General features: G+C 45.3%; 1 protein-coding gene across 1 annotated transcript; it reads left to right on the plus strand.

Annotated features, from left to right (window-relative positions):
- The first annotated feature begins 1,126 nt into the window (after positions 1-1,126).
- On the plus strand, positions 1,127-17,359 carry brpf1 (bromodomain and PHD finger containing, 1). Its single transcript, XM_061769387.1, is given in 17 exon segments — positions 1,127-1,453; positions 3,101-3,879; positions 4,806-4,995; positions 5,373-5,660; positions 7,081-7,503; positions 7,505-7,599; positions 8,311-8,500; positions 8,617-8,748; positions 9,083-9,211; positions 9,413-9,776; positions 10,907-11,209; positions 13,530-13,808; positions 14,033-14,180; positions 14,486-14,619; positions 14,724-14,839; positions 14,903-15,057; positions 17,167-17,359. Coding segments are annotated over 16 exon segments (3,870 nt in total). The 5' UTR covers positions 1,127-1,453; positions 3,101-3,139; the 3' UTR covers positions 17,351-17,359.
- The last annotated feature ends 985 nt before the right edge of the window (positions 17,360-18,344 follow it).

Genomic DNA, 18,344 nt, shown 5'->3' on the forward strand with positions numbered 1-18,344 from the left:
GTACACCTTTCTCATCACCTCTAGGTGATGGTGGAATGAAAGTGTACAGCTTTTTCATAACCTCGAGATGGCGGCATACATTTATAAAATGGGAACGTTTTTTCCCCCCATTTTACCCTATACCTATGTATAATGCGCACTATGGATTTGACAATTTTTGGGGGAAAACAATGCGCATTATACACGAGAAATTACGGTAAGAGACTATCTGTCCTCAATTGATGTGCAGTATTATGCTTGTGCCACAGTGAGCCGCGAGGACGCAGGGTGATGGGTGATGTGAAAAACAGCTCCTTAAAAGAAAGGCTCGATTATAGAAGGGCCCACGTGTCTTGTATCATAACTGCCAGTGTTGCCACAGTTACCTTGCAAAAGTAACTTAGTTACTTTACTGATTGCTTTATTTCAAAAGTATAACTTACTTCGTCGCGCAGCGCGTCAAACCAGTTCACAGTCTGGACTAAAGACAAACGTGAAAGTTCTCACTTTTCATGGTAAATATTATCTAAGATCAGTATTGTAACTCCTTCTGTGAGTCAGTCCTTATTGTATAACAATTGATGACCACGCATTGAATAATTAACCCACAATGCATTGCGCAATAAGACCGCCAGTAAAACTGTATTCTTAACGTGTAAATAAAAACGTAACAACAATCAAATACACTTTTTACAAAGTAAAATAACAAAAATAGTGTGGCGATAGTGACATCGTGCATTTCTTTGCACTTTTATGGTCTGCACCGTCACTGTGCATTGTAGAATCAATAATCACCTCTCAATCGCTTACTTGTACTTGTTGAGAAAGTGCTGGTTACGCGCTAGTGTATGCCTAGACTGCAATTTTTTTAAGTCAACAGTAACCACAAATCAGGACTTAGTCGGAGACATTGATGACTCAAGCGCTGCTAATTTGCTAAACAGTAACTGTAGATTGATTACTCTCCTGGGGAAAGTAACGCGTTATTTTGCTTGTTACTCAAAAATGGTGGAATGTTTTTGAGTACTTACTTTGTAACGCGTTACCGGCATCACTGGCTGCACATCTGATGTTTTTTTTTTTTTTTTTAAACAAGCCGATTCGTGTCAAAATTGGTCAATAATCCAACTGCTCCCTCTAGCGGCCATTTTCTATTGGGTAAAAGGTTCCCTCTTTGTGTCGAATGTGCGGGTTCGCGTCCGAGACGCTCCAGCAATGGCCGCGCCCACCAACCTCTCCTTACTGCCTCTTTTTTTTGTAGTTTGTTTTGTTTTGTTGTTCAGGCGAGCGGGTCCATTGACTGAGTGAATTATTTCCCCACGCAGTGCAACGACTGGGAGACCGCTCCGTGCTTTCGTCAAACAATCCCACGCTCACCTCGCACGACGCCTCGTGGGAGTTGTGAACGAATTGCCGTCGATGTGTGAGCCTTGAAAGGCTTCCTTCGATTCGATGGAAGCTTTCCGTCCAAGTAGTAAGTGTTGAGCGCTGCGGCTTTGTGGCGTTTCGTGGCCCCGTTGGGTCACGTTTTCCGGGGTTCGTTCAAAATTGGAGCTCCGCGAGGCAAAGCAAAAGCGTCATCACATCGCAAGCGAGCGGAATGTTGACATCTCGATGCGCATTCGAGTCGGAGGGCGAACGCAGCGTGAGGTCGTTGGAGGGGAACGAACGCTTGCTTGAGTTGAGCTCAAGTCAAGTTGCCGGGAGCGTGTTACACCTTCCTCGGTTGGTCGCGTGTCAAATATGCCCAAATTGCCCTTCCAGTGATCGCTGGTGTGTTGCTAACGCAAATGCAGCTAACGTGTAGCAGCGGTGACAAACACCGAAACCGGATGACAGAAAACAAGTCGGCCGCTGAAAACTCAAGAGCCCTTTTTGTGCTCTCTGCTGTTGCACTCCGGATGGCTGCTTGCCGTTTTATTGGGAGCGGAATGAGCGCCTGTGTGTGAAATAGGAGCAGCGACATGCTAAGCTAACGGCTAAGCTACATTCCAACGCTTTGTGCGGAAGTTTCGTCCTAAACAATTTGCGTCCAAAGTAATGCTTTCGCAGCTGGTCAGCGGGTTCAACCGTGAAATTGAGCCCCCCCCCCCCCCCCAAAAAAAAAGCCCAATTGCTCTAGCGTACGTGCTATAAGCGTACGTAAGCGTGAATGCAGACGTCAAATAGCTTTGTTTACACACTTGAGGTCCAGGCATTAACAAACGGGATACGCAAAGATAATCGTATGAAAATGTAAATTTTTTTTTTTTTTAAAACGTCATACAAGTGGTAGCGGTACCAATGTTTTTACTATCGTTTTCTATTCTATTTTTATTTTCTTGAAACAGTAACTGTTTAGTCGCACCCGCATTTTTGTGTGTATCTGCAGCAGATAATGACAAACTGAATGATCATCCATCATTTAGTCCAACTGAATCACTAGAAATGAGGTCCATTGAGTAATCATCTCAGAGCAGCATCGTAGCCTATTTTCCTTTTCTGTACGCTAGTTTTAGTGCACAAAGTGTGCCAGAAAAGGTTCCAGGACCGGTGTCACTAAAGATAATAGAAAAACTACGACGTACAAGTTCTCCCTTTCAGTGTAAGCCAGACGATCAAGCAGCACGTCTACGTAGAGGTCATGCGGCGTTTGCTTGGTTCAGTATGCGAGAAGAGACGAGAGTTGTGGCAGGACAACTCATGGCTGTTTCACCGTGACAACGTGAGCATCTGACACTTCCTGGCCGTGTCACTCGATCTGACTCTGTGGATTTTTCTTACTGTATGCCAAGCTCAAGGGGAGCCATTTTGAACAGGTGGACAACTTCAAGATGCACAGGGATAATGGACGAGCTGCGGACGATCCTGAAAGAATCCTTCGAGTAGCGCATGAAGGCGTGCCAAAGAAGGCTGGTAAAGTGCGACTCCAGGGGGATTACTTCCGAAGGGAAAACTTGTACTCTAGTTGGGATTTTAAATCCATCATTTGTGACACCAGTCCTACAACTTTTGACAACAGACTACAGTGCAGGATAACCATTTGTTTTTGTTTGGTATTTTTTGCGTTGGGGAACTACGCACACTGTGCAAAGTGCCACACACAAACTTGAAATCGCCTGCAATGTCACCTTGTTTCCAGATGTAAACCTGAGCGGCATCTGACCCCGCCGTTGCCGTTATGGGGCTGGACTTTGACGTGAAGACCTTCTGTCATAACCTGCGGGCCACCAAGCCGCCTTACGAGTGTCCCGTGGAGAGCTGCCGGAAAGTCTACAAGAGCTACAGCGGCATCGAGTACCACCTTTACCACTATGACCACGACAACCCGCCTCCAGCGCAGGCCGTGCCCCAGAAGAAGCGCAAGGGACGGCCGCCGCGTGTGTCGCTAGCCGGGTCGCTGGATATGGACGACGGCGGCGGAGGTCAAGGAGGGCAGGGGCACGGCGGGAACACGCCTCGAAGCCCCGGTCGCTCCGAGCCCTCGCATTCCCCCGGCAGAGACACGATGACCTACGCCCAGGCGCAGCGCATGGTGGAGTTGGAGATCCAGGGACGCATTCACCGCATCAGCATCTTCGAGAACATCGACGTCGTGTCGGAGGAGGACAGCGACGCCGAGAATGACCCGCCGTCCATCACTGGCGCCAACTCCACAGGCGTGTGTAACGGTAGTGACGGCGGAGCCGGAGGTGGCGAGTTAGGCGGCGCCAGCAAGGACAGGCCCGATATGCCTTCCTCCAACGGGGGCAAAGCCACGCCCAAATCCGGGAAGCATAAAAGTAAAGAAAAGAAGAAGGACGGCTTGTCCCATCACCACGGTGCTCAGTCGGGGCCCGCGGTCAAGCTGCCCGAGGCCGTCTTTCGAGAACTGGACCAAGAGAGACCTGACGCTCCTCCCCGGCCGTCGTCTTACTACAGGTCCGACTTTCGTTTTGGCTTTCATTTAAGTATACGAAGTAATCCCCACATATTCTCCAAGTATTGTTTCTACTGGCTTTTTTTTCCTGTGATACCCATCCCCAGCGATTTGCTCAAAAGACTCTTCTGTTTGTGTTTTTGAGCTCTTTCTGAAACACCCTGAGATGGCGCCCATTCCCTGTTGAAATAGAAAAATAGAATAGTACTGTAATTGGTATCAAGAAAGTATGTTGAATAGATCCATCTCAACGTCACACAACACCCCACCAAGCCCCACCTCTTAAAGGCACATATCTCGCACATTGACACTACAATTCGTACAGTTATTTTCTACACATTTTATCCATGGCAATATTTTTTTATGGTCAAATACATTTCCAATGTGTTTACAGTGCGTGGGAGGGGTAAAACTACATAAAAAAAAAATCTTTATTGTGGATTTCCACCTTGAGCATGGTGTCTGGAGCTTGTTTCTCAAGACCATGGGGTCATTGTACATGTTGACTGAGATAACAGCTTTGTATGTTGGGATGGGGCTAAATTTAGTCTGGGTTGGTCGTGGAACTTTCAGAAAGGCTTCGCCACATGTGCGTGTACAATCTTGCTCATGTTGTGTGTTTCTTAGCGCGAGTTCTCCTTTTGGCTTCAACAGTTCCAACCCCAAAATCGATTTAATCGTCCAGTCATAGCTATAGGTTAATTGTCCCGTACCATTTGCTTGGAGAGCATTTGTCTGTGTGTCACTATATGTTGCTGGCTGCTGAATAGATGAACAATGATCCCATTATTTGCCGTGACTAAATTATAATCTTCTGAGCAATCAAGTGAAAATGGATCGTTTCATGTAGAGACACTTGCTGATCGCTCACGCCATGCCACCTGCGGTCAGGAATCAGTGTTGTGACGCTGCGCACATTTTGCTTCAGGTACATCGACAAGTCTGTGGAGGAGCTGGACGAGGAGGTGGAGTACGACATCGACGAGGAGGACTACATCTGGCTCGACATCATGAATGACAAGCGGCGGCTTGACGGCGTCACTCCCATCCCTCAGGAGGTCTTTGAGTACCTCATGGACCGGCTAGAAAAGGAGTCTTACTTTGAAAGCCATAATAAGGTACTCGACCAATTGGTGCACTGGAAAGGACAGACGCAACTGTTTGTAACTTGAATTGTTCATAAATCGTATTTTTGACTTTTGTCATTTTCTGTTATGTTATGGACCAAACCAGCAACTGAATCGTCATCAATTTATGTTTGTCAACTGGGCCTGTAAAGCCTTTTGAGACTCTTGTCATTACGGACTATACAAATATACTTGTATTGACTTGTGTATTTTCTGCAGTGTCATTTTGGTAATGTTTTTGAATAAATCAGCGATATATAAAATATATATAAAATAATTTACATTATTCATTAATCAATTATCATAATAATCATTAGTTGTAGCCCTAGTATCTTCCTCTCATGTTAACTCACTCTTGTTTCTACCAGGCAGACCCCAGTACCCTTATCGACGAGGACGCCGTATGCTGCATCTGTAATGACGGAGAGTGTCAGAACAGCAACGTGATCCTCTTCTGCGACATGTGTAACCTGGCTGTACACCAGGAGTGCTACGGAGTGCCGTACATCCCGGAGGGCCAGTGGTTATGTCGTCGCTGCCTGCAGTCGCCGAGTCGAGCGGTGGACTGCGCCCTCTGCCCCAACAAGGGAGGAGCCTTCAAGCAGACGGACGACGCGCGCTGGGCTCACGTCGTGTGCGCCCTCTGGATCCCGGAGGTGAGCTTCCATGAGCCTCTAATCCCACTTTGGTTGGTTGTCATGCTGAGCGGCGGGGGGCGCTGGCTTGAAGCATGGCGTAACTAGCTAGTCATTTGGGGCTCCACGGCAAACATAGTCACACAACCCACCCCCCACCCCACCTGCCCCATTTATGTCATTTAGACCACTTTGTCCTGCTTTCGAAATCCGTTACAATTATCGGACAGCTAAAGTTAGCCTTGTAATATTTACCACCAAAGATTGAGATTAATGTTTATCTTCAACCAAACAGTTTCAATTTGAGTAAATTCTACATAAAGTCCTTATGCTTCCTGAGGATTATCAAATAACAACTGAATCGATTTTAACACTTTTACTGTAATTATTAAGAACACGAATCAACATTTAATATAGTTTACTATTTCAACCGCTTTTATACTCACATCTTGGTGATGAAATGTGTCACTCGTGTCACTCTCCACTTTATCTCTATACTCGGCTGACACTGACAGCAGTGCTAATGCTACGGACAAGAGCATCATTATACTGTATTACATTTTTACAAAGCATGTAGTTCAATCAATAAGTCAATATTCTACTCTGATTAAAGGTTTTTCGTTTTACAATTCAATAGTAAACTAAAGGTTTGTTCTTGATATCAATTCATCATAACATTTAGGCCTGACCTACAGAAAAGAGTTATGTCATTGTTGGTTGTGTTGTGTTGTGTTGGTCATACGATAGAATAATTTACTTCTTGTGTTTAGTGAAAAATGCTAAAGATCACAAACTTGCTCCCGAAAAATCACATGCTAAATCCTAATTGCAATATTTGTTTAAAAGAAACAACAACAAAAAAACTCTCAATTAAGAGGATGTTCCCATATCTTTTAGCCTTACTCTTAATTGATGACGAGCTAGTTTTAATTGGGCCCACCTCGTTAAAGCTTTTCATCTTCCCAATGACGAGAACTGGCTAAGTGTGGCTAAAGGTTTTGCTACCTAAACACCCGTGATGTTGTGGCTAGCTACACACAAGTGTGGCTAGGAGATTTTTATACTGTTTAGCCACATTGGCTAAGATGTTTCATGACCCAGTGCCAAGTGCTCAAGTAGTTTTGAGCAGAGGTTCAGCATGAAATGACACAGAGGGCTGGATGTGGTTCGTGGGCCTTGAGATTGACACCTGTGCGCAACAGTCATCCCACCTCAGTGTTATTTGGGCAGTGCTGCAGTATGTAACTACATCACTTATTTATTGTTTGTTCTTCTTTTCATATGGACTGAAAAGCGACTGCTCCAGTGATGATGCTCAGCAGCTATGACAAGTTTGGCTTAGCTTGGCCCTTTCTTTTCTTTTCTTGAGCAGCGATAGGAGTAGTTCAACATTTAATGCAATGACTTGCTGCTCTCTGCCCTCATTTTTTCTGCCTCTCAGGTCTGCTTCGCTAACACAGTCTTTTTGGAGCCCATCGACAGCATTGAGCACATCCCGCCTGCGCGCTGGAAGCTGACCTGCTACATCTGCAAGCAGCGGGGCTCTGGCGCCTGCATTCAGTGTCACAAAGCCAACTGTTACACGGCGTTCCACGTCACGTGCGCGCAGCAGGCGGGCCTCTACATGAAAATGGAACCCGTCCGAGAGACGGGGGCCAACGGAACCTCATTCAGCGTCCGTAAGACGGCCTACTGCGACATCCACACGCCCCCAGGATCCGCCCGACCTTTGGGAGGAGTCGGCGGAGCGAGTGTGGCGTCGTCTCAGAGCGAAGGAGAACTGGAGGAGGACGACGAGCCCGCCATCGGCCACGATGACGACTCCCGAGGCTGGAGCTCCGAGCGGGCCAAGAGGGCAAAGGCCTAAGTCCAGGCTGAAGATGAAGAGAGCCAGGAAGATCTTGGCTGAGAGAAGAGCTGCTGCTCCAGTGGTGTCAGTGCCATGTATACCACCTCATAGGTACAACTCGGCACACATCCAATACCCACAAACATTTTGATTGGGATATCATATTAGGCTTTTGGGTGCAACTTTCAGGATGAACCTAAAATGCAAAATAACCTTTACAGCGGAACTTAATTTGCCCTTGTTTAAACATTTGAATGCACATGTCCAATTGTTGCGTCTTGCACAACTTGCTTTTTGACAACAAGGAACTGAAGAGCAAAATTCACAACAGGTGGTTGATGCACCAATACATTTCCTGGTTCAGTTATAATTCGTATTTAAACAGTCCTCTTCCTCATGCTGTTCACATTTTGGCATTATGAGCCCAAGACAACATCTCAGAGGGCAGCGACTACATTTTAGAGGATATATTTGTCATCTGGGGCCAGATTATACCCGTTAATAGGACGTACCATCTTCCTATTTCAGAGACAAGAGTTGAGCTTTCTCCTACATACTTTAGGACGCCGGTGATGCCTTATCGATAAAATAATGGCAAACGTGATTTTGTCAATGTTCGATTTTCAGCTCCTTGTTAGAGAACAGTAATTTGTGCAAAAAGTAGGCGACAGAAACACTGACCAGTTGGGGATGTATTCAAAAGTTTACACAAGGCCAATTCGGCATTTTCGGTTCATCCTGAAATTTCAGCCGAAAAAAATACATGATGCGACATGACAGCCAAATACAAGTTTTAACTAATGTTTGATTGGTTTGATTCAGGCTAAGCAAAATCACCAGCAATTTAACAGTACCCAGGAAGAGCCAGTTCATGCAACGGCTTCACAGCTACTGGACTCTGAAGAGGCAAAGCCGCAACGGTGTACCGCTGCTGCGGCGGCTTCAAACACACTTGCAGTCACAGCGACACATTGAGCCCATCCCGCCGCAGCCTTCAGCCCAGCTTCCTGTGGTACGGCGTGTGCACCTGTGTTACCGGCAAATTGTTGTTTTCAAAATGTATGCGGTCTTTCCTGTCCTATTTACGATGCATCGTAAACACATTCACGTTTAATTTTTCTGCTGCAGTTGGACTGTGAGGAGAAACAAACGGTTTTAAAGGAGCAGTTAAAGGCATGGCAGCGACTAAGACACGATTTGGAGCGAGCCAGGCTGCTTGTGGAACTCATCCGCAAGAGAGAAAAACTCAAGAGGGAGACGGTGAGTCACATTTCCCAACCTTTGAGCCACGGAATGGAGAGATCATCACGTCTGCCAGGGGAAATGATCTAATTTCACCTAATTGTTCCAAAAATTCTTGTTCATCTATCAATGCCACGCACATATAGTGACAGGCAGAAAAATTCAATGTTCTTCCAATAGATGGCAGAAGATACATAATTAACCTGTCTCTCTACTTGTGTTATATTTTTAAATGTGTGTCTTGGCTCAATAAAGATTAGGAATCACTGGTCACTATAACTGACATGCGTGAGAGTGCTCGCTTCAAATAGCAGCAGGGCCTCTTTTTTGCTTAACATGTCTCTGTATTCAGATTAAAATGCAGCAGATGACACTAGAGATGCAGCTGACTCCCCTCCTGGTGCTGCTGCGGAGTACGTTGGAGCAGTTACAGGAAAGAGACACTAACAACTTCTTCACTGAGCCCGTGCCCCTTGCCGAGGTCAATGAACACGTTGACACAAGCACATCTGTTTTATGCTGTCTTTATTTCCTGATCTCGTTGACAAATAAGATTTTAATCCCATGACGTTTGTGTTATCTGCTAATTTTTTTTATAGATCTGTATTTTGAAGCTAATGAAAACTCAACATAGAGGAACCCTTGATTTGCATTATGACTTATTTACCCTCTGTTTCTGCAGGTGCCGGACTACTTGGACCATATTGACACTCCCATGGACTTCCAGACAATGTGGAACCTTCTGGAATCCCATCGCTACTTGACCTTTGAGGCATTCGAGGGTGACTTTGGTCTGATTGTCAACAATTGCCTTAAGTACAACGCCAAGGACACTGTGTTCTACCGGGCCGCCCTGCGCCTCAGAGAGATGGGCGGAGTGGTCATCAGAACCGCCAGGCGGCAAGCGGACAGGATCGGCTTCGACTACGAGACCGGCATGCACCTCCCTCGAGAGGCCAGTCCGGACACTCGACGGGAACAAGAGCGGGCGCGCCAGCGGGAACGGGAAAGAGAACGAGATTGGCCATTGTCGTCTAATGAAGATGGTGAGCGAGCCCCTCTCAATTTTTGGCTACTGCAGAAAAAAGGAGGTTGCCGTCCTTAAGCACACACATCAGAAATCGCCTTGTGCCCTATCATTTGAACTGTACCACATACTCTACTCACGAAAAGTATGTAAAGTTATGTATGAATATTAGTTAGGATGACCCTTTACAGGTGAACTTAATTTAACCTCTAAACTTTTGAATGCACATAACCAACTATTCTATGTTTCAGTACTTTTCGACAAGGAGCTGAATGGCAAAATGCATACAACAGCTGGTTGATCCATGAATGGACGGATAAATGTCCTGGTTGAATTAGAATTGGTATTTATCTTCATCATGCTACTCACATTTTGGCATCATGGGACCAAGATGACACCTAGCAGTTGATCAACAGTACCACGGTGAGAGGGTCATCAGCAGCAGTGACGTGCAGTACGTTTCTTGGCTGGTGAGGCATTGACATTAAGAGTCAAGAGTTCAATTAGCAGCCTCGCGCTAAATTGGAATCGGTAAACTGGAATTTTCTGACCTGATGTTTGAATCGAGTCTGCAACGGACTAGTCTGTTGCATGAGAAGGGGGCGGGGGGGAGCAGCCAAAATGATTACGATAGATTAAAGATTTTTGTTTTTAAGCATGTGTATTTAAACTAAAACAATTAATCGAAAAAAACGCGGCCACACTTCACATCTTGCCCATGTATTTGAACAGGAAACACGGAAATTGAGCAGTTTTGACTGTGAAATCATGGACATTATTGGATTCAAAAAGAAAATCAATATAAAGCACAAACCAGAAAACTTAAATTGAAATACATTGTATTCAATCATTATTCGACTGGATGCCCCTGATAGAAAGAGACTGGAAGAGTCGCAGAATGGCATAGAAGTGGATGTCTTTGAAAATTGATCTGTCAAGAACATCCAGTTGTGCAAAAAACGTTTTGAAACATTGAACAGTTGGACATATGCATTCAAAAGTTTAGAGGAGGTCAAATGAACTTAACCTGTATAGGTTATACTACATTTTAGGTTCATCCTGAAATTTCCGGCAAAAGCTGAATATCCCAAACCTTTCGTGAGTAATTTGAAATGCGCAGACCTTTTCATCCTTTTGGTTTGTCCCTAGATCTCCTCCTGCCAGAGAACAGGCGGCGCCTGCCTTTGGAGGAGCAGCTGCATTACGTGCAGGCGCGTCTGGAGGAGACCAGCTCGGGGAAGCACAGCATCGGCCAGTCTCGCAGAGCCAAAGCCCTCAGGAAGGAGCTCAGCGTCATCAAGAGGAAGCTGGCTCACCAGCGAGAAGGGGGCTCGGGGGCCAGGGATTGTCTTGGAGTAGGAGTAGATCGGGGTTTGCTCCCGCATCGCCCGTCGTCTGCGGGGCACCACGACGAAGGGGAGGAGAGCAGCAGTCAAGAGCTCGGTGGAAAGGGTCAGTACGTTAATATATCGCATACTCGTGCTTCAATTGTCAACAATTTACCCAGTTGCATCTTTCTGTGGAACTAATCCCCAGCTTTCTGCTGAAACCTCGTTTTTTTAAAAATGCTCTGAGATGCAACAAAATGGCACCAAAGCCCTGTCTAATAGGAAAGTACTGGTAGTACTTTGGTGTCAAAGAAGTACGTTGAAGTGGTATAGCGTTCTCTGCTGTGTTGCGGTTCAGCGCTCGTGCCCCCACAATTTCACAGATTAATTTTTTTTGGGGTGGAACGTACCAGTCTCACTATATTGAGAAAATCAACACCGGACCAGACCACGCCTCTTAAACGCGCACAGACACAAGTATTTTCTATACATTTAAGACTCCAGGTTTTTTTGTTTTCAAATACAGTGGGAAGAAAAAGTATGTGAACCCTTGGGAATTTCTTACATTTCTACATGAATTAGTAATCAAATGTGGTCTGATCTTCATCTATATCACAAGGGTAAACATAAAGTTTACTGAAAGTAATAGCACACAAACGATTGTTTTCATATTTCAATTGAAAAGAAACATTCACAGGATAGGGAGGAAAAGGTAAGTGAACCCTTTAATAACTGGTTGCGGCTCCTTTGGCAGCAATAACCTCAAGGAAACATTTCCTGTAGTTGCAGATCAGATGTGGACAATTTTGGATCATTTTTGAATTTTGATTTATTTATTTTTCACAAAACTGTTGCAGTTCAGTAAGATTCCTGGGATCTCGCTTGTGAATAGCTCTCGAGGTCATGCCGCAGCATCTCACTCGTGTTAAGGTTAGGACTTTGACTGGACTACTCCAGAACATGTATTTTCTTCCATTCTGTCGTTGATTTGCTTCTATGTTTTGGATCATTGTCCTGTTACAGCACCCATCCTCTTTTGAGCTTCAACTGTTGGACAGATGGCCTCAAGTTCTTTTCCCAAAATATCTTGATGAACAAATGAATTATTTTGTTCCATTGAGGAGAGCAAGCTGTCCAGGCCCTGAGGTGTAACAAGGCACGCCCATACCATGATGCTCCCTCCACCCAGTTTAAAAGTTGGGATAAGGTTTTGATTTTGGTGAGCTGTGCCATTTTTCTTCCACACATGCCGTTGTGTGGTCCTCCCAAACAATTCAACTTTGGTTTCATCTGTCCCAAGAATATTTTGCCAGTCGTGCTGTGGAACATCTAAGTGCTATTTAGCAAACTTAAAACGTCCAACAATGTTTTTTTTGGTTTTTTTTTTTAGACAGCAACGACTTCCTCCTTGGTCTTCTTGAACCCCATTTTTGATTAATGTTTTACCTATGGGAAATTTGTCAAAAGAGATATTGGATTTCTGTAAGCCTTCAACTGACACTCTAGGGTTCTTTCTTACCTCATTGAGCATTCTGCACTGTGCTCTCGCAATCATCTTTACAGGACAGCCACTCCTTGGAAGAGAGTCAACAGTGCTGAACTTTCTCCTTTGATAGAAAATCTGTCTATATAACCTTTTCCAGCTTGTATACACAATTATATATAAAGTCCTGATCTCAACCCGATGCTGTGGTGACCTCGAGAGCTATTCACACTAGACAATCTTACTGAACTTCAACATTTATGGAATGAGGAATTGTCCATAATTCATCCAATAACATTGGTTGATGTTATTGCTGCCAAAGGGTTAAGGGTCAACCGGTTATTAACTCCAATAAAACATGAAAACATATTTTTTGTCGCCTATTAGTTTAAGCAGACTATATTTGTTTATTGTTGTGATTTAGATGAATCTCAGACCATATTTTATGACTAATGTCTGCATACATTTGGGAAATTCCAAAGGGTTTGCATACTTCTCCTCCCACTGTATGTTTAAAAAGTGTAGGAAGTGTTTTTTTTTTTTTTAAACAATATCCTCCGCAATGACTGGGGTTCACTGTACATCTTGCCTGAGGGACAAATTTGTATGTTGGGGAGGAGCTAAGTGTAGCCTGGGCTTTTAGCTGTCTACGCCGCGTATGCCGCAGGCACTTCTGGTGTTTATTTATTTATTAATTTATTTTTTCCCCCCTGAAGTCTAATTATCTGTTTGCCATCTCTTTTGAAGGGTAATGTTGTAAGACAAGTTTGAAATGATATTCATTTGTTTTAGTATCATAGTCAGTGTATTTAGGGTTTGAACTATACTGTATAGGCAGTTAAAACATTTTCGGCTGAGGGGGGTGTCAATTACTCGCGTTGTTCTGCTGAACTGTACTTTCTTTGTTTGCAAATGATATTAAAGTTTTTGTTGTTGTTGTTGTTGTTTTGACCCGCAACAGATCTGAACGTGTCCTCGTCCGCCTTGGCTCCAGAGGTGGGCCGACGGACATCCGTTCTCTTCTCCAAGAAGAACCCCAAAATGGCCGGACCTCCTAAAAGGCCTGGACGCCCCCCTAAAAACCGGGACGTGGGCTACGCTGCAGTGGGGGTCACCCCCAGCCCTATCGGGCCCCCTCAGTTGCCCATGCTGTCGCCGGGCAGACAAAGGAAGCGTCCCCGCAGCCCACACACCAGTTCCACTTCGGACAGCGACAGCGACAATGACGACCTGCTGCCAGGTACTGGAAACAAATGAACGCGCGCACACACACACACACACAAAAACTTGGAGAATCACCGCGATAGATCATATGATAACAGCTGTCTATGTTTGTTGGTGTATGAATACTTGTGATTGTCTCATTATGTTCTATACACGCTTTTGTCAAAGCACATTGTAAAGACATTTTTTAAGGTGCCATATAAATATTATTATAACTTGTTCACCATGCTGTGCGCCCAGGTCTGCCAAGTAACGGTTTTGACGGGGGGAACCAGCCCGTGACAGAGAGCTTCCGCGTGTACAGAAATGACACCCGTCTACCACGTTCTAGCTCAGACTCCGAGTCGACCACCAGCAGCAGCAGCAGCGCCGCCTCTGACCGGACCAGGTCAGATGTTCTGCTCTTGCCACTGTTCGCTCTCACGCTGCGGTGACGGCGATTCAGACCCAATTTCCTTATTATTGAAGATTTTCACACAAAAAGGTTTTGAAGCACTTCTGACAAATAGTCTAGGTCTTGTTGACTACTCGTCTGGTTTGAAGGCCCAAAGTGGTGGTTGTAGGGGCATGTCGCTGTTCTGCCATTTCAAAGGCAGCACACGTTCACGTCTAAAGCGTATCAAGATTTTCTGTTTTGATGCTGTACTGTTACAGGCTTCATAGTCATATATGCCTCTGCTCTTGTGTTGACAGTACGACGCCCTCGAAGCAGGGCAGAGGAAAGGCGTCGTTCTCACGTTCCGCTTTCCAGGACGACAGTAGCGAGGAGACGTCCGGCACGGAAAACGAGTCGTACTCGGTCGGAGGCTCTCGCGGAGTTTCACACTGTGAGTAGGGCCGGTCCTGTTGAGGTTGAATAATTCAAGTTGGCACAGAGAATGCAGAGGTGGCCTGGTGCTGACCGTTCTCCTTTGTCCCCTTCCGCTGTCAGTGGTGCGCAGCCGTGCCAGGTCCGGATGCTGGATGACGTCGGAGGATTATTCGTCGTTGGAGGCGCTGGACCTTGTGTGGGCCAAGTGCAGAGGCTACCCTTCGTATCCCGCTCTGGTGAGTCGACGGAACGTTTGACTGTGGCCGTTCTGGGTTCGACATGGTGACAACTGTGTGCAGATCATCGATCCCAAAATGCCCCGAGAGGGCGTGTTTCACCGCGGCGTCCCCATCCCCGTCCCCCCGCTGGACGTTCTTAAACTCGGGGAGCAAATGACCCAGGAAGCCCGCGAGCACCTCTTCTTGGTCCTCTTCTTTGACAACAAGAGAACCTGGTTAGTGCTTTGTCCTTTTTTCTTTGTTATGGAGCTACGCTACATTTATATCCTTATCTTTAGTTTTCGAGTAAGAGTGGCAACAAACACATGGTTCACGATATATATTATCTATTTTGCATTGATGTCTGCTTATAACAAAACAAAATGTGGATAGTTTTGGTTGAATATCATACCTTTCCAGTACATGGCCGTCAATTCCCATGGAAGGTTTTCAATTTGAAATACAGTGACCCTCTGCAATTCATCGGCGATAGGGACCGAGCCCTGCTGCGAACAGTGAAAATGCGTAATTAATGTGCCCCCACCAAAAGGGTTATATTTGCCAACAGATGTCATAAGATGGGGCAAAGCACTTTCAATTAGACAAGGCGATGGCCTGCCATAATGAAGCTCCTCCCCTCACTTCAACATAGTTCACTGGCACCAAGATGCGCCAAAGCAATATTTTTATACTAGACGTGACTTTGGCCTGAGCCCAAAAACAGCAGAAAGGTAAGTTTTTGGGCAAATAACCAAGGATAGGTTCCCCCAAAAATGTGCCTCTATGCAAATTGGGAAAACAGCGAATATGCGGATGTCAAAATTCCCCAGCTTAACTTGGATATTTAGTGTACATTTTCTCACCCTTTGGGACCCGAGCTTTTGTATTAAATCCTCTCATCCGATTGTGCACATTCTCATTATGTTGTGTATGGTGCCATGGAAGGGAAGGTCATTAGCACGCTAATAGCATCAGGATTTGTCAGCGAAGCGCTACAAACACTCGACGTTTCAACCGAACCACGCCGCCCCCGTGAGGCACTTTTCATTTTCCTGACTACGCACATGCATGTCACTTTGTGGCCACGGTTTAACGGAAACTGAGCAAATAATGAAAGAACATTTTCACAGAAATAGGCCAGTCGTGTTTTGAGAGACAAATGAAGAGGAGGGGGGAAACCCGACCCGTATGGTTTCGTGTGCGTCTGTCATGGAGTCATTTGGCCGAGAAGAGGCTTGAGTGAATACCTGTGTGCGGAGTAACGTTGTGTTCCAAAAGTAACACAATTACAGCAACCGCAGATGCAATTGCAATGCAAATTTTTACACCAAGTACCGCCTAAAAAAAGACTTCAAGTACGACCATCACGACCAAATGATTTGGTGAAAATTTCTTGCACAGTAAGATAAAAATTGTGCCTAGATAAATGTTTCTTAAAAAAAACAAATATTTGGATTAAATGCAAATATACCTGAACTGTACAGAGGTAGTGATTCTTTTGGGTACCTACTAGGCTACCAAAATACGGTCAAAATACTTTTGACGGCCGCAAGAGGACGTTGCAAAAACCGCGACCGCCCCAGCTATCTACAAACTACGGCTAGCTAGCTACTAATGCGGCTAAACATGATGCCGAGCCACGGAGGCAAATGTTCGCTTCACGTCCAGTGTCAACGCGTTGGAAGTCACTAATCATCGCCTCCATGGCAGCAAATAAGCTACACATCTTACACGTATCGTTATCACGTAGGGAGAATGAGGAATAATTAACAGGAGAAAGACTGAAAAGCCATGTTAAATTATCGTACGTGTAGTCGCCAAACACCAAGATAAGTGATTGTGTGATACATTACATTTGCCACATAGGTTTGTCTGGAACCGCGTTATAGCGAAGAGTAACCAACTTTCAACTTTAGAATCTTCAATCAACCTACCACCCATGTTTTTGGGATGTGGGGGGAAACCGGAGCGCCCGGAGAAAACCCACCCAGGCACGGGGAGAACATGCAAACTCCAGACAGGCGGGGCCGGCCGGGATTTGAAGCCCGGACCCCAGAACTGTGAGGCAGATGTGCTAACCAGTCGTCCACCGTGCCGGCAGTCATAGCCATGAATGCAATTTTACTAATAATTGACACAGTAATTTCTTTCTGTTTCGGTTTTTAGTTTTCGAACTTGGTTTCCTCATTTCATTTCATTTCCTCATTTCTGTTAAAAAAATAAATAAAAATGCGCACTCCATGAACAAGTCTTTAGCTCACTGGAAAGTCAAGCTGAACTACATTGGAGGTCAGATGACATGTTTTCTCTCGGTTTTGTGTATGTGTGTGTACGTGCATGCGTAGGCAGTGGCTGCCACGCTCTAAGCTGGTGCCGCTGGGCGTGGACCAGGAACTGGACAAGGAGAAGATGCTGGAGGGCAGGAAATCCAACATCCGCAAGTCGGTGCAGGTGGCCTACCACCGAGCCATGCAGCACCGCAGCAAAGTGCAGGGAGACCCCAGCAGCGAGACAAGCGACAGTGACTGAAAGCGCAAGCAGACACTGGGGTCAAGGTCATACAGTGGTGCGTGCGCATCTCACTACAGTTTCCCACTTAATCATGGAATCCGCAAGCTGCCGTCGACAGCGCCGCTTGGAATCAATCCGCTACGGAAGCCCCATCATGTTCAACAAACTGTATTTAATCGGACGTGTGAAATAATTATTGTATTTAAGTTGGAAAATGCCAGCATATGCAGGACCCTAAATGCGTATAAACAGGTGCCAGGAAAATACATGTGGCATGCGGCGAGCCGCCTTCGCCCGAGCACGTCCACATACATCCGAACCCTCGAACCCCATGCACCTCCTGCTGGTGCCAAACACAAGCCACATACTGGATTTCACCTAATTTATTCTGAGTACCGCTCCTTTACGAGCTCCTCTGGACACTCGGCGGTCTTTTAATTTCATCTGTCCCTTGTAAACATGATGTCAATTGTAATAATCCCAACGCCTTCCATTTTTAAGCTTTTTTAACGTCGCACAGGTTGTTAGGTCAGTGACCAAAGTGAGGCACATTATGGCCTCGCTGACTGTTAGTCCCAGGTTGAGCGCTTTAGAACTTTTATACGAATACAGATCCCATAAGAATAGAAGTTTAATTAAAAAAAAAAAAGACTTTTTTTTCTACATTGTGTCTGTTGTGCTTTTGTGTCTTGACTTGAGTCCTCATTTTTTGCTCTTCTTCCTGGTTTCATTGAGGCCTGCCTCTATAGTTTCACTGTGACTCAACATTTTGCCATTGTTTTTTCATCAATGGGCCAATATATATATATATATATATATATATATATATTTTTTTTTTTTTAATTTATTTTATTATACTCATAGAGTGGCACATATCCTGACTGTCCTTCTGTGTGGAGTTTAAATGTTCTCTGGCCTCCTCCCACATTGCAAAAATAAGACACACTTATTTCAGTGAACACTATACATTGAACATAGGTGTGAATGTGAGTGGTCAGTGCCTTAGCAGTAG

Source organism: Phyllopteryx taeniolatus, chromosome 1 (assembly GCF_024500385.1).
Source record: "Phyllopteryx taeniolatus isolate TA_2022b chromosome 1, UOR_Ptae_1.2, whole genome shotgun sequence".
NCBI classification, from domain to species: domain Eukaryota; kingdom Metazoa; phylum Chordata; class Actinopteri; order Syngnathiformes; family Syngnathidae; genus Phyllopteryx; species Phyllopteryx taeniolatus.